General features: G+C 40.3%; 1 protein-coding gene across 2 annotated transcripts in view; it reads right to left on the bottom strand.

The window, feature by feature from the left end:
- LOC111658261 (kazrin-like) overlaps positions 1 to 24275 on the bottom strand; it is a 111691-nt gene that overhangs the window by 18344 nt on the left and 69072 nt on the right. The window contains exon 5 of one of the 2 annotated variants that reach the window (XM_023410722.2): positions 11968 to 12075. The exons of the other annotated variant lie outside the window; for it this stretch is intronic. Within the exon in view, the coding sequence (XP_023266490.2) occupies positions 11968 to 12075 (108 nt within the window). The remainder of the gene's footprint in view (positions 1 to 11967; positions 12076 to 24275) is intronic. 2 annotated transcript variants of the gene reach the window in all.

Below are 24275 nucleotides of genomic sequence, written 5' to 3' on the forward strand. Positions count from 1 at the left end.
ACACACACACACACACACACACGCACACAAAAGCAGAATTGAGGAGAGAGAGCATTGTCGCTGTTGTCTGATGATTAGGTCTGAGAAAAAGCAGGGGCTCAGTTCTCTGAACCCAGGAAGGTGAAGTAAGGCCAGCCAATATGTGGATTGGTGGTCAAAGACCTGAACTAGTCTCCCCTGAACTGTATGCAGGATTAAAAAGGCCCTATTTATATACTTGAATGATCAAAGATGCTTAATGTGAGCTTTGTTGTAATATTGAGTTTGGATGAGGGGGTTAAATTTAAAGCTATTACTCTTGCTGCAAAAAAAAAAAAAAACATCCTATTTTTACAAGTAAATTCTGACTAACTGTTCAAAGTGCATCCAAATTGGACTGGGTGATGATTGGCCTCCATCATTAAACAAGTACTTTCTAATCAGGCAGTTTCACAGCAAGTGAACTGACAAACTCCTGGAAAGCTTCACTCAGCAGGGTTTGCCTGATCTGAACCAGAGAGTGTGCTGCCTCACAATTAAACATTTTGACTTTAATTTTTTTATTTTAACTTTTCAGTCTTGAATTTATTCAGCACACACTGTGAAGGAGTCAGTTAATCCACATTACAAAAAAAAACCTATTTGATTAATTTCCTCTCATGCTCTCAGATAGTTTTGTAAATATTTGGCCAAGTTTTTAGATGTCTGTGTCTGAGATTTCTTCCACTAGCCCAATCAAATGGGGGTGAAATCACCGCAAAGGAAACGGCTTAAAGCATTGAATAGTTTTGGGGATGCACATAATGATTTTTTTTAATTCTCAATTTATTGATCTGCTGTTCAGTCTAGAAAATGTCAGAAAACAAAACAAAAATACAAAACAAAAATGATCAACTAATTGGCGATGGAGGTGTGATCTCCTGCCTGGACTACTACTCCCTGTGTCCGCCTCCAAACCTCTGCAGCTAATCCAGACTTTCTGCTGCCGCCTGGTATTCAACATTTCTAAGTTTTACCGAACCACTCCTCTTCTCTGTTCACTACACTGGCTCCCTGTTGCTGCTCACATTCAGTTCAAACCTCTGATGTTGGTGAAGAGGGCAGTGAAGGGAACTGATCCTTCCTCCCTCCAAGCCCTGAACCAAAGCCTGCACCCCAGTCTGACCACTGTGCTCCTCTGCCTCGGGACGTCTTGCTGTCTTACTAGCTCTTAATTATGTCTTGTTAAATAAGAAAAAATCTTTAGGCACTGCACTGAACATGATTTTAGTAATTTGTCTGAAAGAAACTGCCAGTTAGGGGTGATGCAGTATCTAGCTCTTTTTCCTACGTGGTCTGAATGCACTTTTTAAGTTGTGCTATAGACAAAAGCATCTGCCAAATAAATGTCACGCCATTGATTATTTCATAAACAATGTCCCTGTTACTCTGGATAGTTCGCAGACCTCATTGTGAACAGCTTTTAAAAGGACTATTCCTCAGAGGCAAAGCACAGACCGCAGCAGTGACACTGAGGTCTGTGAATGATTCAGAGTAACTTTGACAACTTTGCTCTTAAATTGTTAAAATCTGTGAGAAACACAAACAGCAGAAATTTCAGAGAAAGAAATGTCAAACTTTGGACCAATAAAATCCAAGCAATAGAGACTAGATGTGAGATACAGTAGCCTACTTCTGTGAGTAGATGAACATTTTTTTTTTTTTTTTGTAATTCAGGTAAAATGGCGCTTTATGTTAACTTTAGGACAATTTTCTGTACCCCCATTTCAGTGGGCCATAGTCAACCTGAAAGCAGAACCATGAAAATAATACGAGGCGACGGAGAAGGGTGTCAAAAACCTCTGCTGTGACAGCAGCCAACTGCTCTGCCCCGAGGAGTTTCGATGTGCATGGCTGTCACTTTTCCACCTCAGTCTCCCTGACAATTCACATCTGTGTAATTTTATTTAGTACAGTGATGCCACTTGGCTATTTCTGCTCAAGACAAAGCCAGAGGCGGCGATGATGCCTGTTCCTCTCCTGTAATCTCTCAGGTGCACTAACTGATAGTTGGATAATAAGTTCATAGAGAACGTAGACATACAGCGCTGTCATAACTGTCCTCTTAAAGTGATATTCTTAACAGAAGACCCCTTTGAACAACCGAGTCATATTAACACTAACACTAACACCCAAGAGCATAAAAAATGAACAACTTGCCTCCCTGCTCTCTTTCAATGATCCATGCACCTTGATATTCCTGCTGAGCATTTATCAGCTTTTATCAGTTGATCAAAACATGGCCTTTAGGAAACAGATGCTTTAACCACTTCTTTGTCATTTCCTGAAAGGTCACGTTCTTCTCGCAGCAGTGCTGACCTTGTAAACGACTCTCGTATATGTTTATATATATATCACAGTATTAGGATTAATCTTCAACGGTCAGTTTCCACAACAATTTGGAAATAAAGCCAGAAGGAGTTTTGTTTGCTCCAACTGGCTTTTCATTGTTTTCTTCTTCCCTGTCAGCTTTTGTGGTTTTGGTGCACAGCTACAATATGCTATCTATAAGTTGGGTGTTTTTTTTATTTTATTTTATGTTCATGTGTGTGCCAGTGGGGTGGTGGTGGGGGGTTGGGGTTGGGGAATTGGGGCTAAAGGATGAAAACAGTAATGGCTTTCTACAGAAAGTGATGAGGGATTTTCAGCTGTTGTATTGCAGGGGGTTCAGCTAATAAAGCAGGACATCAAAGCAATGTCACATTTCTCAAACAAAATTATTATGCAGCGAATTTTAAATCAGTAAACATAAGGACACCTATATCAAAGTTTTCTTAGAACAAAATTATAAGCAGTGTGACAAATGTTCACTGGGGATATGGAGAGAGGTAAAACAAAACAATACAACAAAAGCTTTTCTGTAACTCGCTGATATGAGCAGAGCTGTTTCAAACAACAAGGAAAGTCTTTAAAATGCTTACTCAAAGCCTCCTAATAAGCCATTCTTTCATAAGCTCCTCTTATTGATAAACTTTACCCAGAATTCACCAATAAAAACATCAGAAACTTGTTTCCCTTGACAGCGTCCTGCTCAGATGCTTTGTGTGAAATAGGAAACATTATGTAAGTGTGTACCTGCAATGCAGGTGACTGTGTTGACTCAAACTGTCAGCCTCCCTGAGGGCGAGTGAGCAAGCACCATGTCTCTGTAACTGCTTGTGAGCTAAATGATACGATAACCACTGGACCAAATTAGCTCCTGCTTATGTTTACCTCCATGACACTGTAAGTCACATCCTCCTGCCCTTCATACCTCAGTGAATCATTTCTACGAGAACATGGTTAATACTGCTGTACAAAATAACATGAAGTACAAAGTCAAACCCAGAGAATCAGAATCAAAACCCCATGTGTAAATACACTATATTAAACTAAGCTTTTTAGATTCACGTAGATTCCTGTACCATAAAATCATATGCCTGGATAAAAAACAATATATGTACTTTTTTTTTTTTTTTTAAATACAGCAACAACCACAAGAAAGACTCACACATCAAATACTCACTTCCTAAGTGATAGAAATAAATGTAATATATTGTATATTCGATAGCTCTGTAATGTTATGTCTGCAGGACTATAACACTGATTAGTCTAGAAATTCATTAGGTAATAAAAGCAGTTGAGGTTAAAGTTAAATGTGTTTTCTATTCATCAAATACAGACAAGCCGTTCTGAAATTCAAAAGATGATGCAGAGATGAAAAGCCAGTTAATTTCACTGCAGCAACACATGCACACTACTGCACAAAATGAAAATGAGCACCAGAAGGCAAACAGACGCCTTGGTATTATATATGTAATATTATTTAATCAGTTATGAACACATACTCATCATTATATTAGTCCATGCGGTGAAGTGTCTTCTGTTGTTGCTGCTGGATTACTTGATTTGCGTTTGTGAGTGTGTATGTGTGTGTTGCGCTCACAGCTGGCTATTTCTGCACTGTATTATGAGAGGACCATATGTCTGCTAAGCTCTGGCCTCCACTAATTACAGTATAAAGATCAGTTGAGATTGTCCAGGGAGAAGACAGCAGTCTGCCTCAGTTTTTGATTAAACACATTGTGCAGGTAACACAGTGGCCTTGACAGGCAGTAAAAATAGACACTGGATGGACTGAAATAACCCATGCAAGCAATGTATTGACGAGTGCACGATAAGCCTCATCTTACTAATTGTAAGAGTTTTTCTTCAGATGACGACCTGTCTATCTCAAGAGAATTAAGCTGCATAGGTGAGAACAGGTTTAATATAGAATAGATAAAGGGTGTCAGCACAAACCATCAATTTCATGGTACGCTCCCAAGTCTCGTATCTTATCCTTTGTTTGTAGCAGTGCTAGCAGCATGGCTCTGGGGATGGCAATGTTGATATGTCGGTCGTTGTCATTTGAGTGTTTAGTTATAATCACTTGACAAGGGTTGGGTGGGTTGCGAAATGAAATTTGGTCCAAAAATTCATGTACCCTCTTAATATCAGCATGTTAGCATTGTCAGAGTGAGCATTTTGGTCATGCTAGCATTAGCATTTAGCTCAAATCAGCGCTGTGGCTAAGTACAGCCTACTACGAGGCACCAGTATGGCTGTAGACTAAGTGTTGTTATAAAATTAGGCATCCAAGCTAAAAAGAAAAAAAAAAAAAAAACCCAACAGACCCAACTTTTGTACAACTATTCCAAATTCTATGATTCAGATAAGTCTTTTTTTTTTTTTTTTTTTTTTTTTTTTTTTACAAAACTTCATATTAGAAAAATGTCCGTTTGGAGTTTCCCCTCAAAGAAACATGAAACATCCTGTGATCTCTGAGCACTCTGTTTACAACTCGAGACAAAAGGACAACCCAAACACTCTTTAAGAATTTATGAAAGAATAGTATCAAATGAGCACCAAACCCAAATCTGACAGCAAGACAGAAAGGAGAAAAAGAGGGAGAAAAAGACGACTGAGACTGAGAGGATTCACAAATAAACACTTCATTCTGTCAGAGGCTCCCTGCCGAGTCTCAAATCACAGGGAGGTTGGGTGCGAGGGAGGCAGACGTAGGCTGCAGCGATTAGGGGCATTTTTAAATCTTCACCAGGACTATATATAGCATCTATATTGTTCATTTGTACTATAGTCGCAAGGACAAACATGTGCAGTAAAGGAACAGAGGTTGTATAGACCTGTGTGGACTGCATAGAGTCAGATTTGACATGCTTGTGCTACATAGCAGTAGATGAAGTGGAAAGCCCTTGTGTCACATAGAAGGAGACGGAAAAGAACCAGGAGAAAATGCTTAATTCCTAATACCTCAACACAGTAAGACTCCAAGGACTGTACTTCCGCATCCTGAAAAGGCCCTACATTTAAGGGTCAGATCCATTTCCCACTCAGGGTATTACACTGCTTCTCTATAATACATATGAGTTTAAATAATGCATGTTGCTGGCTCTCACAGCTACGAGACTAGAGTATTCACCACTTAATGGTAATTCATCGTGGTCAGCAGACGAAACATCTCTGGTTCAGCACATCTATAAAATTCAAATATGCATGTTGATTTTATTCATTTATAATTTTTCCTCAGAAAAACACTTCACATACTGCACTTGAAAACACATATGTGCCTGGGTCAATGGAGCAGATCTGAATATATCTAGCAAACACAAGGTCCCACGTACTGTTTTTTTTTATAAGTACATTTTTTGTTGTCAAGTGTACACGTGTGTAGTATATCTATGCGTGTATTCACTATCTATTAGGAACAGTTTCCATTAATTAATTGCCTGTGGGTTTACATTACAACTGAGGTCAGCACAAGGATGCCAAGTGCAGATAGCTGTAATTGATTCACACGTTTATTATGTGCATATTGGGCACGCTGCCAAGGATGTGCCACTGGAAGAACACTGAGAACTTGGAGGAGGCTATTTGGATTTCTAACACTGCTGTCGAGGGCTGCATTTTGAAAAACATACCCTCACTGTCACTTGACACTGGTATCATTCACTCTGCATGGGTTTAGTTGACAAGAAGTGAATTAGCCTGTGATTAAGCAAATTAACCTGGCTGACACGGAGGATCTGAAAAAGAAACAGAGTCCTTTGATTTATGTCAGCAAAGTAATGATAATATTATGTTTATGATCACAGGGCATCCAAGTGTTATCCAGCTCAAATATTGGATGAGTTTAGCATAAAGACTGGTTACAGTGGGAAACATCATATTTTAACACACAACAGAAGAGATTGAAAATCTTTAATAGTGAGCTAATGAGGTTCTAATAGGCAGATCTTTTTTAACCTTTGGACAGAGTAAAGCTAGCTGTTTTGCCTTGTTTCCAGTCTTTATGCTAAGCTAAGCTAACTGGTTGCCTGCTTTAGCTTCATATTCAACATACAGACATGAGAGTGGCACAGATATGATATTCTGATGAAACTCCAGGCAAGAAAGCAATTAGTGTATTTCACAAAATGTCAAACTATTCCTTAAATGAATTGCAGAGTCTCTTGTTAATTTACTGTTAATAAGTACAACAGTGCTGTTTGACAAAATCAATTTATTTGGAAGTCACTCATTCTACACTTGAATTATTGGCCTGTAAAGTCAACCAGAGAGCCTTTAAATACTCGCCGAAAGTCCTGAGGCCTTGTGGCATGAAGTTTGTGAATCTTTAAGGGTGAACTCTTAAATTGAGCGTCAGCATCTACAGTATGTAACATCAGCAAAGGGATGGCAACCATGACATCACCCAACTTGTACTAACGACTAAGGAACAAAATGCCACAGGGCATGGTTTTGTTTTGAATCTTTAGTGAGGACTAAACATCTGTCAGAAACAGCAGGATCTGATCTGTGGAGAACCGGAAATCTACATGATTTGATACACGACCTCCCTTATGTCCTGGGGCATGGCAGAATAATCCCACAAGCTGCATGTGGTGCCTGTTCTCCAGCTGGAGCTGCTAGTGAAGCTTGTATGTGTGAAACTTTTAGAAAAAAACTGACTGAGGTGTTTAAATCATGTAAAATATGGCAATAAATACCTGCTCTGCACGCATTATTATTGAGAGATTCACATGTGGAGTTGATAAATGTAATGATAGTGCTTGATTAGCTCAGTTTAGCTTAAGTAGCACCTGTATGCAGCTCATACACAAAGACTGAGTATAAATGAAATTGAACTGAATTAAACTGTTGAAAAAACAAAACAAAACAAAAACAAAACAAAACAAAACAAAACACAATGACGATATGCCAAATGTTTCCTCTAGTGGTCCTGGTCAAGGACTGACAGTGACGGTGCCATCTGTCTGAGGCAGTGCAATTTTTCAAACTCATTATCTTCTGCAATTTTAAGCGGTGACCTCAGGGTGCACAGTACATGGGCCACAGTAAGTCACACAAAACATAGTGGGATCGAACTCTCTCTCTCTCTCCATTCATAAACCACCACAACACACACGACAGCATATGAATGTGTAGAGACACACACACACACACACACACACACACACACACACACACACACACACACACACACAAACAAACAAACATCAAAAATGCTGTTACTGGCATCTGAGCAATGAACATTAATTTCTAAAAGACAGAAATTCTACCCTTCCCTTCCACACATCCTAAATGGCTTCAAAAAGCTTCAACCATGATGCATCTTCAGTTACTGGATAATATGTCTGGTTCCTACATTTATCCACACATAAGAGCAAGTGTAGATATTATTGTCCCTCGGAGCTATTTTCTCTCAGGCAAGCTTTAGTGTGACTGCTAAGCTACAGAAGTCTGTAATACTGCACAGTATCAGACCAAATACAACTCCATTCAAATTCAATGCTTATAGAAGATTAACAGATTACCATGTTATCCATAGGAGCATGTCATATCTAGGTCAACATTTAGTTCTTATCTTAAGTAAAATAATAAGTAAGTCTGGTATATACAACAGATTTAAATAAATCAATGCCTACATTAAAGGGCTGTGCCAAAGAGTTAATGTACAAAAATAAATCATTTAAAATAACCCTCAATGCTTACTTAAGCAAAAAACAAACAAACAAAAAAAACCCACTGTGGACTATTCTCACTGATATTAAATTAAATATCTTATGTTTTAAACAAGACATCACCATGGGTTCTGGAACTTGTAATGAACATTTTCCCTATTTGCTCACTTCTTCTAGACCAAACTATCCATTAGATACAGACACAGATTAAGTAACGATGTAAATATCTATTATTTGCACCCCTTAAACTGCAGATTAATGAGTATTTATAAATGTTGTTCATACAAAGCATAAGATTTCCATTCACATACTAACAGAACATAAGTGTAAGTTAGCAAGTAGAAGTCAGTAGAAATAAAATGGATGATGATGATTGTATTTTATTATTATAATCATTGTTGATGTATTTACATGTTAATGTTGCAGCTTATCGAGGCTAGGCTAATTTTGGCCACTTTCAACACTGTATAATCTATGACGATGCAACAAATTCTGTAAACTGATCATATGTTTTCAATGAAAAATCTTAATCTGTAAAGTAACAAGTATCAATAGCTGTCAAATAAATGTGGTGGAGTAAAAAGTACAAGATTTCTATCAGAAATTTACTATGACAGAAGTGTCAAGTAGCATAACATTTAAAAGTACCTTAAACTTCAGTAGTACTCAGTACTTCAGTAGACTGCTTGAGGTAAATGAACTGTACTTTCCACCACTGCAGACTGTATGTATCTCCATGACAAACATGGGTGGGTTTCAGTAATGAAGCGGTTTGGCTGTGCTACTCAAATTCCTCTCATACAATCAATGTGGGTTATCAAACGCATGCACGTATGTCAACTTGAACTCGCTCACACACCAGTGACCCCCAAACAGTTGGATTCCTGGCCGACACTATCCCTCCTGCACACACCAACGTCTCTTCTCCCCCCTCTGTCTCCTGTTCTACCTGCCTCTCTCTGTCACTCACCAGCCTTCCCGTCCTCCCTCTCGGACCTCATGTCCTCCTTGGCACAGGCTCCGCTTGACTCCACTGTCAACTGTGGTGTGAGTTCTCATAGCAGGTGAAAAAAAATAAAAGACAGAACACACCCACACACACAAAAAGCATATATGTACAGGCCACTGCACACACCATTCAAACCAACATACACAATTCACCACCACAGCCAGCCGCTCCCAGCCCTTCTCCCTGAGGCTCCGCCCAGTCAGGTTACTAGGAAGTTGTTCACTGAGAGCTGCTCAGCTACATTTCCTGCTCCTTTTCTTTCTTTTTCTTCTACTGAATGTGCCTCTGTTTCTCTCCCACCTTCTGTATACCTGTTTAGTGACACGCCCAGAGGCAGCTAAGACAACTTTCACCCCCACACCCACTCCCGCTTTTCATCTTTCATTCCCCGTAGTGTACAAACGAGTAGGAGGGGGAGGGGAATTCAAACTGCACCTCAGGCCTCAGGTAATGAACCAGGTGAGTCAGTGGAGCTCTCGCTCCACCTGATGGCCGAGAGCTAGCAGAGGACAGCGTGTGCAATTATACTCACTGACTAGAAGAGAGAACAATACACCCCTCTGTATAAAAGCCAAGCGCTCCCTCTGAGCCCACAATGCCTTTGTAGCCTACATGAGTTTACATTACTCACTTCCTGAATGTGAATGTGTGTTTTGGCCAGAGGAGATAGGAATGTAAACTCTGAATAAAAATGCTCTGACTGTAAGCTTCAGCGTGAACGCCTGCAAAAAAAAAAAAAAAAGGATCACGTCAGCAGTGAAGTGATATGAACCAAACTGCCTTAGCTGTACACACTCCGATTGGATTATTAATATGAACTCTCCAGTGTTATCTTTAATCCTCCAGGGATTTTTCCATGGACTGCTCTTCTGCCCAGTGCTGACTAAGAACAGTGCATGTCATGTTAGATGGGAACTCCGATGTGTGTGGACACAGTTACAGAGTAAATAAGGTTAGGGTTGGTCCAGTTTGCAGCTCAGGGTTCTTTAAGCCCGAAACCCTAAGGCAGGTATAAGCCAGTGGTTTGAAGAAAACAGATAGGGCTTCAACTGAATTAATTCAGCCTGCTGGATATAAATTTATAATGAAATTTTCAGTTTATGAGCACTTGAGTGACATAAGTAGCATACTAAAACACGAGTGTAAGCACAACGTGTGTGTGTGTTTGTGTGGAAGAGAAATTTGACTTAAACCTCGTGCATTTAAAGATGTGACAGCAGTTCAGACTGAGCATGCCATTTGTCCTGCCTGTCAGAGGCTGACGTCCAGCGTTTTAGCTTCGTCCAAAGATCAGATGTGCTCTAACCAGGCACTTGCCACATGAAGCAATGGATCTGTCAATCACATGCTGACACCTCAAGGTCTACTGGCAGGCTCTTTCTCCCCGAGTGATCAGAGCTGAGGCGAAAGATTGCAACGATAACTCCTCTACAGTGGACACAATTAATACGCTATTATATTCTGCATTGGCCATCACTAAAATACCTCACAGAGGCAAATTGGTGTAACTTTCACATATGCTATTCATATCTACTTGAAATTTGAACCTGTGTGAATCCAGGTGCTTTTAACTTGTCTGAAGAGCTATAGTATTTTTTATAAATAACATATTTTGACCAAATGTAGCACTTCATAATTCTAAGACCATGCTGTAGCCTGCCTCTCAGCTACACTGAATCTTATTCACGGCACTGCTTATATCCTGACAGTTCTTCAGTCTGAAATGTTCCACTCCACACTGTCCTTATTCTTCAGCTTAACCCCCTGTATCACTATGTCATTCATTTGCTTTGCTCACATTAAAGCCAGTAGAAATCTTAAAAGCCTTCTTTTTCTACCCTCCGCTCTCCTCCACTGTATTGCTCTCCCCTCTCTTAGCTGCACACGGCTGACCTGTCAGTCTGCATTATCAGTGCTGGGGGAGTGTTGATAGAAAGCCGGCACAGAGCGGCATTAAAATATTAGCTAGCCTTGAGAGAGAAAAGGAGGTGGAAAAAAAAGGGGGGGAAAGAGAGAGAGAGAGAGAGAGAGAGAGAGAGAGAGAGAGAGAGAGAGAGAGCTGAGAGCATCGATAGAAACTGGGAGAAGAAGTTGAATGAGTGAAGTGACTGAGGTCACCACTGTCGCTGCCCATTGTTGATGGAAATGACACGAGGCTTGTCTAATAGCCACTGAACATGCTCTGCCAGCTTCAAGGTGCTAGATTGGATGAAAAGATTGGCATCACAATTATACCGCATAGATTACTTTCTGGTTTGGTATCAGTGTGAGAACAACCGAGAATAACAGCCGTCATTATGATGAGAAAAAGAACAGGACACAAAGCTTATAGATTAAGCAACAATACACATGTGATCAATAGACTTTATGATCAATTCCTTTTGTGGTGCGTATCATTACAGGCTGGTCAGTTTGATTGCCACACATGTCTGAGAGAGACTATTATCCTGAGCCACACAGCCTTTCTATAAAACATTTTATTTCTCAAACTGATGACAGTGATTGGAAAAAATAAGAGGCCTTGCTGCAATGCAATAATTGCGCATTACAACAAAACTCTAGTGCAATAAACTTCAATAAAGCGATTAAAACAGATTAAAACAATTTGCAAAGTGAAATGCTTTTCTCTGGCGAGAAGTCAAGCAGATCTCTCACTCTTATGCCAGCGCCTCTGTGCTCCGTATTTGGTGACAAAACATGTTATTTAGTTGCGATAAATAAAAGCCTGCGGTGAACGGTGAGGCCCTCATGGTCAGGCAACTACCGAGAGCTGTTATCTGATTGTTCTCACACTCTTAGCCTGCACAGGCCTTTGCTCCAGTGTTAACCTCTCAGTCAAGCTGACAGCTCTGTGTCTTTTAACTGCCAGGATAAATCACTGTGCACACTTCCCGCTGTCACCAAGGCAACACCTTATATTTTCCAGCAACATCGTACCTTTGCCTAGCGAGCAGTCTGGAGTGCCAAAGTCCATCAGGCTGGATATCTCTGTCGAGTAGCACATGTCTGTCACCACTGTCTTCTGTCTGTGATGCACTGATGGATCTGCAGGGGACAGACATTAACGATGAATTTAAAAATGTCATTCAAATCGAATCTTTATACTGTCATCAAAACTTCTTATTCATATTCACACAGCCAGGTTGTTCAAATATGTTAATATACGTAAGTGTGTGAGTGCTGTGTGTGTACAGCTGCGAAGCTGTAGCAGCCCTGTTAAATCAGATGATTCATTCTGACGTTGTGTCAATTTGGCACACACCCCTGAGCTTTCAGACACATCGCAAATATGAACCTCTCCTACAAATCACTGAAGTTGTGTTCGGCATTTCAAAGCAATAACAACGCACAATCTGAAATAGTCATGATGCAGCCTTGTCTCATTATTTTACTATGCCTGACTAACCTTTCATTCTTTTCTCTTGCTTTAGTTCAGTTGCTTTCTTTTCTAAATCTCTCACACCTTTTCTTCATCTCTCCTTTCCTAAAATGAAATCTATAAATATTTATATTTTTTCTACAATGCCCCACAGACCCATTTCTGCTCTATGTACATTCAGCTAATGACATTGATCAAGGCTTTCTCTGAGCTCCACTGACTGAGGTTTGCCTACTCCTCATTTTCTCTCCTTTCACATAGTCATTTCAGGAAGAAAACGTATTGAAGGTTGATGTATCTCCTTTTAAATCATCAAGGCCCCCCTGTCCACTGCCTTTTCTACCCCCTTTTCAAAATGTTTCACCTCCGTGTGTAAAGCATGAAGTGCTATAAGAAATTAGTGATTATTGGAGGCAGGAATATTCTGGCTGTGAGTGCTTTTGTGGAGCAGACACCAAAGCAGCACGGTGGAAATGATTTTCTCTTGAAGAGGGCTTCAGATCCCGCTACTGATCTGAAATCTGAAAGTAATTGTGCTGATCTCATACGTCCTTCTGAGCCTATAAATGTCAGATTTCATGTCAGATAAAGGCATGACAGCACCTCCTGTACGTGTGCAAATGAAGTACTTAAACAGAACATGTATTCTAGTTCAACCATGAACCTCATCCATGAGCTACAGCAATAATCATGTACCATCAGATGCTTTCAGCTGTTCCATCTGCACAACCACTCTTCCACAACAGTGACCTCACTCTTCCCCTCCTAATCTACATATTTTGACAGCTTCATTTTAATGGCCGTATGGTATTTATCTAAATCACTGACCTTCCCCTCCCTTATCCCCTCCTCCGTCCCCCTGACCTGTCGATAATTGTTAAAGTGTTGTTAGGCTGACCTTTTCCTCTATCTTTAATATGGAGATTGGGCTCATGCTCGCATGCTCAGCCGCTAAGGCTGCCTTACTTAGCACCAACAACAATTAGAGGGGGAGAGAGAGAGAAACAGAGAGGATGAAGCAGCTGGAACTGGGACAAATTCAAAGACAATCTATTCCAACACTTAGCTGAAGGTGTCGGCTCTTTATACACATAAAAATAAAGATGTCAACACATAAATGGATGGCAATAAGAACCTCTTCCTCAATTTGGAGAGCTGGTATTGAAAATATAGCTGTAAATGAGAGCTGTATTTTGATTATTACACAGGATTTTGGGATATGTTTGCCTCCTTCATGTGTGTGTTTCATATCATTAACATGTTCCACCTCGATACTTCAACATATTTGGTTGTCAGAGCTTGTTTCACTGGTTTAGGTGACCTCCCATTGCTAAGGAGTATTTTGTTAAAGGGGGAAACACCCTGTCACTGTGTCTGTGCTGCAAAGCATGTGAATGTGCACTAGGGAGAATGGGAGTATTCTGAGTAGTAGTATATCTGCAAATTCACCTCTGCCTGGTTGAACCTCTGCTGTGAGAGGTCAAAGGTTATGGAAATGATGAGGCAGAGCTTTGCTGGGATCTCTGTAACCCAGCCGACCAGACCAGGCAGCACATGGAGCACAAACAACAGGCTAATGATTGTGATGTCAACCAATATCAAAACAATCTGCAGGATTGCAGATTTCTTCAGCAGTTATTTCATATCACATCTCCATCTGTCAATGAAATAATGCGTTGTTACAGTGATAAATCTGCAGTAAGCCTGTTGTCTGGTCTGGTCATATTGAATGGTGATTACTATTAAAGTCAGCAGAAATGAAAAAAAAAAATTCTTTTTTGCAATCAAAGGCCATGTAAAGGTGACAAATGTATTATATATGAGCTCCTATATAACCTGAAATGTTCCCGTAGTCCTTGTGCCTCTGGAGGAGCGACCTGTTATGTGTGTTTGACAGACAGCTGAGCTGATGTTGTGACAATTTTAGCTTCTCTCGAAGGATGATCTGGAATAAAAGTGCATTAGATTGAGGCATCTTAATGTGTCCCATATCTTTAAAAATGGACTAGCTTAAAAGCAAAGAAGGTCAATATGTGCTGTATCTTACATTATAGTCTACTATATTTAAACATTTATACCATTGGTTTTGCGATATGATGGGTATCTCCATCAGAACTCCATCCAAAGAAAGACCTACTTTTATTTAAGCAGCGCACGCATGCACGCACACGCACACGCACGCACACACACACACACACACACACACACAGGTGTTTTACTAGACTGAACCTAGCCAAGGAATAAGCTTATACGAGGTGACCAAACTTCACAGACCAATAAGAACAGACTTTATTCACATGAGACATTTTGACTTGTCATAGTGAGAAAAGCACTTACATTAACAATACCTCGGCTCTGTTCAGGTGTCCTAGTAAGTCATGACAGAGCGACAGCGAGCCAGCGTGAACAACAGCAGGTCCCTGACACTGAAGCAGCTAAATGGAATTCAGCCATCATTCATTTTATCATTTACACCTGTGCTTTTCTTACCGTGACACGTTAAAACTGAGATAAACTTTTAACAAACTTGTTCCTTCGCAGCTGCAGTTTGAGAGCAGTCAGTGTCACAGTCAAAGCTGATGAAAGATGATTGACGCTATCAGATGTGATTTTAAAAAACACCTACAGGGGGCACCTGTCAGTTCACTGTGAAACAAGAAGTATGTATTTTTTTACTCCCTTTTGGTTATTTTCCTCCAAAGAGAAACAATATATTTTATTCGCAGTGCAGATTTATATTACAGTAGGAAAAATACTCATTGTCAGGTGTTATTATAAATCTTTTTAGAAATTAAAGAGGTTTCCTTGCAAATGACAAGGGAAAAAAACATCACCCTGACGGTATCACAAGGGAAAACACCCATCAGTTCTTAAAGGCAACATGCTGAGAGTGTGTGACTGCAGAAACACCCCCAGGTGGGATAGGAAGTGAGAGGAGCTATTCATCTCATACAACTTCTTCTCCTGGCCAAACACTCAGCTGAGGGGTGCAGACGACATGCATGGCACATGATGGAAAGAGGAGACAAACACCCAGTGGGAGTCCAAGTGGCCATTCAAGACAAAAATGGGAGGCAACTATCACTGGTGTGCAGACAGCACATCTTTGCCCACCCTCAGCCAACCTTTAATTAAACTTGCATTCAGTCCGTCATGCGGCAGACACATTCATTCCTGTATCAGTCATCGCACTGGAAAGGAAGAGCACATCATGGTGCCACTGTGGATTCACAATGCCCTGAAACGCGGTCCCACTGAGGCCACTAACACGGCTGCATGGTTTGCATCATTCTAAGAAACGAATGCAAACCCGTATGGGCACCACTTACAATAATTCACAATGACTTGACTTGAGTGTCGATTGGTAATCAGAGTAGTTCTTACAGAACAAAAGGTCACTGTAGTGGTTATTGTTTCCACATAGTCTCAACCACTTAAAGGTTATAGGGTCTTTGTTCGGGGAGGAGAACTATAGTGTGGTGCAGATTAAAATACAGCAATTCAAGCCTTAGCAATGGCTACTGAGGTTTTTTTCTTTTCTTAATTGCTTATTCTATGTTCTGAGCAGTGAGAGAGATTATAAAAAAGGAAGTATTAGAACAAAAGAAGTTGTAAAAATCTGTAAATGATAAATAACACTGGTACAAAAAGGAGTTAAGATGTTCATGTCATTATCCTAAAATGTAAAGCCCTAAAGAATTGAACAATTTGATGTGGTACACAGTAATGATCCCCCATTGGCATAACAATAACAGTAGTGTTTAAATTTCTATTATTTCCTCTCATGCATTTAAATTGACACGACATAATGTGAGAAGAATTTGAAACACTTCCTAAATGAAATTTCACAGCAGTGCCGACAGTGAATAAATTAACAGAGCTAAATGATGTGAACCCTTTTGGGTTTCTAACCTTTGGCACAAGACCGAGCCAGAAACCCGTCGCCTGGTTACATAAGACAACGGGAATGAGTTTGGTTGAGATATTTAGTGTCTGAATATTTCACAAGGGAGGCTGCTCATCCCTGACCCTGGCGCTCACAGGTCCCCTCTGGTATTATCAGGCACAGACACATGGAGCTCATCCAAATCCCAGTGTACAGAACTCCCACATCGAGGCACTCCCACATCACCCTGCATCTCCACTGTTAGGTATCATTAACAGCCTTTGACACAGATGGCAGTGATGAAGTGAAAATAAATCTCCTTTATCATGGGGCTACATATGAAATCTAAAACTTGTACCAAAAAATACTGTGTAAATGTGAAAATGACAAATTGAATGACAAATTGAAGCTTCTATAAAAGCTGGCTGTAAACATGTCAAATCATTATTTAACAACTGCAGTGAAATACATTGGGGCGAAGTTGACTTAGTATTCAACACACTATTCCCATAAGAAAAGCAACAGATAGATTTCTCCTAGGGGACAGATTGAAAGTGAAACTAAATGCTATATATCGAAGGTCGAGCTGTCACATCTCCATTATACAGTCCAACCATGCAGCCACAACGCTGCAGCAAAATGTCATTTTTCTAACATTTTACTTTGCCTGGAGCTGAAAACATACTGTCTATTAATCTGTGTTCATAATCATACGTGACACAGTGAATTAATACTCCCGATGCTCACAGAACATTAGGCCTGAAGAGGCTGCTCCAAGGCTGCTGTGATCCATAGCCTCTGGATGCTGTTTGTGTGCTGCGGTTAAGAGCACAACAACAGTCTGCCCTGAGGAAATATGAGCAAAAAAAAAGACAAAAGAAAAAAGAAAAAAAGAAAAAAGAAAAAACCCGTCAGGGACACATCCATTACATCAATGAGGAGAAATTGCTAGAGGAAGATGAGTGTCCAGGGCTACCGATGTTACAGCTGGTCTTGCTCAGCGCAGCCGCTTGCAGTATTGTTGCATTTCTTTCGCTCTAATGATGTCTGAGTGAAAAGACAAAATGAAGGAAGCAACATGTAGAGAGGTGTAGTACGGTGAGAGGCACCCACAAACCTCGGAGAGTCCTGTTCAATACTGTAACTGCAAAATGTTCATCACAGGGCAAAATGAAGATATATTTCATAAGATTTTATATATATATATATATATATATATAAGTGGTTGATATCCCTTTAATATCTCAGGGTGTATTAGGCCATTGTGACTAATGTTGTACTATCTAATAGCTGTTATTCATATTTGGTTATTCTATCCATAAGTGACTTAAAATCATCTCGATGGGGAAAGGGTTGAACTTTATTTACATTTTCATTCATTCATTTGGCAGACACATTTGTCCGAAGTGATATATGCATGAGGTAGAATCCAACAAACAAACAAAAAAAAAAAAAACAAGGCCAAGGAAATGGAAAACCCTCCCCAAAACATGTCAGAACAGCATAACAGTGTTAGATTGGTACAACTTGGTTAACTGTCCTAAGGGAACATCATTTATGTAACTATTAACAACTGTATATTGCAAAGGATGGCTGAAATGAGTCACACGAGTCAGCCAAAAGAAAAATGACCATCCCCTCATTCTTATCCGACCCATTCTGTCACACTAAAAATTTTCATACAGTCCCTTAAACAGTTTCTCGATTGATTGTGCCGAAATTTATATCACATAACTTTCATACATCCAAACAAAATGACATATACAAAGACTGAAGACTTTATCCATATCACATAGTCATATAACAGGTCAATGCAATAGATTACAAATTAAATTTTGTCAATAGAAAATGGCACAGTGGTACAGTACAAAACTCTGACAGTCTGTGAGCGCTCCTATAAAGGCAAATCATCGTTGTTAAGTATTCAATGTGAGTAGCCACTGACACTTTTGAATGAGTATCCTTTGAATCACTAATTCAGTATCACATGCCACACCTGCTCAAAACAACGTCAGCATTGCCGCCCTTAACCCTGTGATTAAACTGAGCTATGTTGTTATACTGGAACTAAAACAGCTGAAGGGCTGAGAGGAGCAGAAATACCTCAGTTGATTATTTATAACAATACCATCGAGAAAACAAGGTTATGATATGATTTTTAACTTTGGAATCACTGTGGGATGATGTAGTTATGCATCATCCCATACTGACCGGTATGATCATCTGCGTTGAGCTGACGAATAATCACAGTGGGGCTGACCTGCCAAACTGGAAGACTAGAGCTTAACGATAAGCAATCAGTATATTGTGGTGAAAAAAAAAATCACATCATCCCTCATGCTGGCTACACTATAGATGTAGACCTACGACAGATATAGGACAGTCCATCAAGCATTTGTAATCATTATCACTGTGGCTCAACCAGTGAAAAATGGGGAATCCATTATGGCCCAGATAATAAATGTTCCTGTGACCCTGGAGGATTAGCTGCTGTCATTCGTACACTAGTTATTCCAACACAGCCTCCTCGAGGAGCAGCACAGTGAGCACAAATAGCTGGATTAGCTATTGTCAGACGTAGACCTGTCCTCTGCCACAGTGGCAGAGTTCAAATTCATAATTTTGATTTTTCTTTTCTTTTTATAGGCAGCTAGGTTTGGTATTGACCTAAGAGCCACAGTACAACAGAGTGAAAGACACAGCACTTAGCGCTGTGATAGCACTAATTTCCAAATGCATCGTCAAAAACACTGCACTTAGGTGCTGCCATAGAAAAAATAGACTAACATTAAAATAAATCACAGGAAATAATGTAAAGATGAAGATGAAGTTATTTCAGTACCATCTTTAAAATGTCACAAATGCTGTTGTATCCTCACATTTACAATAAATGCTCAATAGACAGCAATCTGCCAATAAGCATATACTGTATGTAGAACACAATACACAAAGATATACACACAATCCCTCCGACTCATACACACGTTCACATACATAATTCAGTATGCGCACACACAGACTTTATGGCTCATCTGGTTGATTCTCCAGGCCACAGCTGGTCATTGCAGGGCATCATCTGCCCTGCCATAACCCAAAGGCTTTGCCGAACCAAGCTAGATGAGGGTGGATTTAAAGTGAAGATTAAGCAGCAAAATCTGGCTGGAAGAAATCCAGCACTGACACAACTAAAAAAATTCCTCCAGCTCTCCTTGTGCCAAGGCCTTCCCTGCCTTTGGTAAAAGCTGCAGCGAGGGCGGCAGCAGCAGGCCTGGCTCAGCTTTTTAATAATGTCCGAGTGAGTGGGGACATTTGGAAAATGTGAGATGTTTAGCTGACCTCTATCCCCTTGTAGGCCTGGGAATTGATTAGTGCTCTTTTCACACATGCCAGTCCAGCCACGCCCCATCCCAGCTGCCTCTACAGGGTCCAACAGGGAAGCATCTTCTCTCTGGACAGCAGGACTGGGACAGAGGACGGACTGGGCATCATCTGGCTTCTTGGTTGCAAATGCTTTTTAAAAACCAGCCCATGTTTTTTCTACACCAGTTTTCACAAACAAAAGGTGAATTAATAGTTTGTTTGTGAGGTAGAGAAGAAAAGGGGAATAACAGCTTCAAAAACAGCCCCATAATGAAAGACTGAAGGGCTCCGTTGGGAGAGCAGTGCTCTTTCTCCAGGGGAAACCATCACCACTCATCAAGCTGAATAATACAACACGGTAACACAGCCCTTGGAGTCAGTGGTGGGCGCAATACACGGAGCGCAAGAGTTTTTCTGTTAGGGCTGCGATAGTATAATAGCTATAGTAGCGTGTGAGACATAGTTTGAAGTGCTGACCAAGAGTGAGGCTGGGTAAAGGTGTGAATAATAGAACTGAGACTACCTGGCTCACTGGGCCTAGACAAGCCAGCTACTGATGGAGGGATGGGAATCACCCACGCACGAATCTCCACTGTCAGCTATTCCCGCCAATATATACTGCCTTCACACAGAATTGAATATCATCCGAAATGTACAACAACTCAAGACAGCAAAGTTTAACACAAAACCTAGCAACTATATCTCTGCTGGAGCAAAAATAACAGTTAAATCAGATGGTGGCATGTTTTATTGATTTTAAAAGATGCAGTTGAGGTATGACATGCCTTGCTCTTGTTATAAATAGCGCTTGCCTGCTACAGTTGCCACTACCGTCTATTAAAGTTGCTAATCGCAGGAGAAAAGCAGAGAGAACACAAAGCCATGCTGTGCTGCTGGCATCAAGCATAATGTGAAAAAAAGCCACAAGTGCTTTCTGCTATCTTGGAACCTACAACAAAGTCTAGAGCTATTAGTCAAAATTTGTTCCCCTGCTGTAATGATCCTCAAACTGGCAGGCACACAATGATTCTGAAAGTCTATGAGATGTGAAAAAAAAAGAAAGAAAGCATTTATAATTATAATGAACAAATTTACCAGCAGATCTGCAATCTTTGTGAAACACTATCTTCCTGTGAAATAATGAAACAGCCAAAATTAAATCAACAAATTTATTATCATTATTATTATTATTATTATTATTATTATTATTAATAAAATCATCAGCCTGTATTCTCGTTGCAGGAGATGAATAATATGTGTATAATAATAATAATGAATACATTACATTCTCCCTGACTTGTTGTGTCTTGGGTTTTATTGCGCTGAAGAATTTCCCCAATTAAAGAAAGGCCCTGTAAATAGATCCATAGCACAAGGAAACTACAAACACAATAAATAAGTACATAAGCCTAAACCGCACAAAAGACAAAGCACTCTCTTCCAATCCACCCATCCCTAATGCAGGTGCATTCTCAAGTGGCACTGACGGCATCTTGCACAAACCCTGAGGTCAACAACATGTTATCTTAATGTGAAGTGTCTCGACTGCCACGGAAATGATTTCATGTTTATAGCGTTTAACTGTAGCTTACACTGAGGAAGTCAAGTCCTGCACCAGAGGGCAAAAAGCTGCAATTTAGTGTATCAGAGCATTCAAACTAAAAGTGCAAATTTGACATTGTGTCGAGCAAAGACATTATCTTCTATGGAGGCTGCACTCTCTTGAGTGAGTTGTGGCAGTCCGCTCTTATGCTTTTTCAGCAGGCTAAAAGTTCAGCTAAATTGAACGTTGACCCCAAATATGCCGACCTCCACAACATGTGTCCAATGGGATTCTGGCTTTGGCGCGAGGCTATGGACGATACAATTTTACAGTAGACAAGAATGAGGGAAAAGTTCATTTTGTGCATTTATGAATTCCCGCAGTTATGTAACTCTACGATCTACAATCCTACCAGGACTATCGTAAAACTTCTCAGGCATGGCAAAAAGTATCTGCAAGGATGAGGATACCAGGTGAAAATATGCCTATTGTATATGATGTGATTATTTACATTTGAATTTCATGACATTCAGTGCACACTGGGGCAATTTGCAGCCCAATGTGAAGCAGCCGGGCTGAGAGGGAGCACCTCCACATCTGAGGCCATGGTTCTCTGCTGGAAAATGGTGGATTGCTCTCTCTGGGTTGGAAGTGAACTGCTGCCCCAAAGTGAAGCAGTTCAAGAACCTCGAGATCTTGGCTTCACATCAAAAGGAGTCAGTTCAGGGAGTTCAAGCATCTGATCAGGATGCCTTCTGAGCGTCCTGTCGGGCTCGGTCGGGTATCCACCCTCTACCCCGGATAAGCGGCAGAAAATAGACGGGTTGTTGTACATTCTTTCTTGCATGTTTGGTCTAAAACTCAAGTAAAGAACATGAGTTGGGTCACATGCTCAAAGGGTTAAAATCTCTGCTTCACAAAACGGATTGCCGCACTGTGGAGCAAGAAGAGGGAATATTAGCTGACCCCAGTGTCAAAATACTGTAATATATGGTATATTCAAGATAATCAATGACTGGTGAAAATATATTGCTTCTATTAGTGTGTCCTGATGGCTTTGGAATGGGGAACTTGTTCAAAACACTTTTTTTTATCAGTCAATTTAGCCTTTCAGTGAGTGGGAACTGCTCAGAGAAGGAGGGGGGACTTAAGAAACACTGGGACTAATGCAGGAATCCTTCACACACAGGCCAATCCCACCAGTCATTACTCATTTTACTGCACTTAAATTACATAATAAGCTTCGATAGAGTGGGGTGTATGCGTGTGAGAAATACAAATATCAAAGTCATCCTGTTATCCTTGGAGGAAGAAATAAATCACACAGAATTACAGCCCTCTGGTGAGGTGATGAATTACCCATTGTGGTGGTGAGTTTTACAGTAATGGTGAAAAATTCAGTGAATGAAAAACGACCCAGTAAGCCATTCATGCCATGACTTCTACTTGCAGCTAGTGTTACAATAGATGCGAAAGTCTTGGAGGTCATTGACTTGTTCTTGCAATACCTTACAGTTCTATAGGAACCTGAATCAGCTCTTCGCTCAGCAGTATGCACCACTCAGAATGACTAATGTCTCAGCGTGGGCCCAATCTCGAGAAGGCAGTTGACCACTTACTCCTCTCCTACTGCATCACAGCGCGGCAAAGTGACGAGTCCCTGTGTAGCAGAGCATCCACACTGAAAATCTAACAATCCTCTCTGTCAGTGCTCCAGCCCACATGAAACTGTGCTGAGGGGAAAGGCAGCGGACGTGCTAATTAGCATCTCAGCTAAGGTTTACCTACCCAACGTGCACATGTTCCTTACAACATAAACTGGGTCCCTCCCTTTGGCTTCCCTTACTGAAAATTTCCATACCTGCAGCTACTAAGATTTGATGATTTATAATAATAATTTCTATTAAGGGTCATAGAATTTCATGAAAGAAATAATGTCATTACTTTCCCTACTAAAATCTCTTGATTTTAGACACATTTAATGTGGCCGTTGTCCTGCGTTTATGCAGTTATCCTACTGAAGGAGCTTGTCCATAATTGTGGCTGCAACTAATTTGTGGAACAAATTATGGAATGGTAATGCTTGGTTATTTCACAACGGCTGCTCTCAAACACTCTTTTATAGCCGAGGTTGGAGCAAACATGTTAGACATTAGTGACTGGAAAGAAAAACCAAAGAATCCCGCACACTGTCCGTATCTTGTCGTCACCTAATTCACACAGCATTGTGGTTCTTCAACCTTCTTCAGGCACAATACAGACTGTATGGGTTTTTGGCTCATTTAATTAGCATGACCAAAAAGCTGAAGAATTTGAGTTCAGGTGATCGACACTGTGCAGGATTATTTGTTCTTTTGAAGTTTTTATAGAATGCAGGAACCTTTTTGTAATTACAACAGACTTAAATGAAAAGCTAAAAAGCAGGTCCTGAATAACTTGAAAACAAGGGCTACGCCTTTTATCTGTATTCTTGCAGTATAGGTTTCTACCACTAATGGCAGCACTGAGTTCAATGCAGCAGAGAAACTCTACAAACTGTTGAGTGAGGACGAAATTATGCACCATTTACCCCAACTTGAGCAGAGTTTGTCATGTTTTTGTGTTATTTCAGTCTGTGAGCTCATTTGGATTCTCAAAGTGTTACCTGCCTCATGCGTGTTTGTACTCTCACCATTATGCCAGTAAGAAACTATTTGCCCTGAATATCTGCGACCAGAGAGGTATTCCTGATATTTACCTTTTTGCTTCATTGATATAACTTGGGTGGACATAATAATAGAGACATCTGTCAATGTAACGCAGTGCAGTTCAAAAACACAAAAAACTGTAGCCTCCAATATGATCATACTGTTAAATGAACATCTCTCTAAAACAGTTTCAACAAAAACTGAACGTTATAATCCATTATAATCCTGTCAGAACTCATATTTGTTGCAGATAGATAGATAGATAGATAGATAGATAGATAGATAGATAGATAGATAGATAGATAGATAGATAGATAGATAGATAGATAGATAGATAGATAGATAGATAGATAGATAGATAGATGGATGGATAGATGGATGGATAGATAG

Source organism: Seriola lalandi, unplaced genomic scaffold, assembly GCF_002814215.2.
Source record: "Seriola lalandi dorsalis isolate HSWRI2012SDOR001 ecotype SW California unplaced genomic scaffold, Sedor1 jcf7180002054431, whole genome shotgun sequence".
In the NCBI taxonomy this organism is placed as follows: Eukaryota; Metazoa; Chordata; class Actinopteri; order Carangiformes; family Carangidae; genus Seriola; species Seriola lalandi.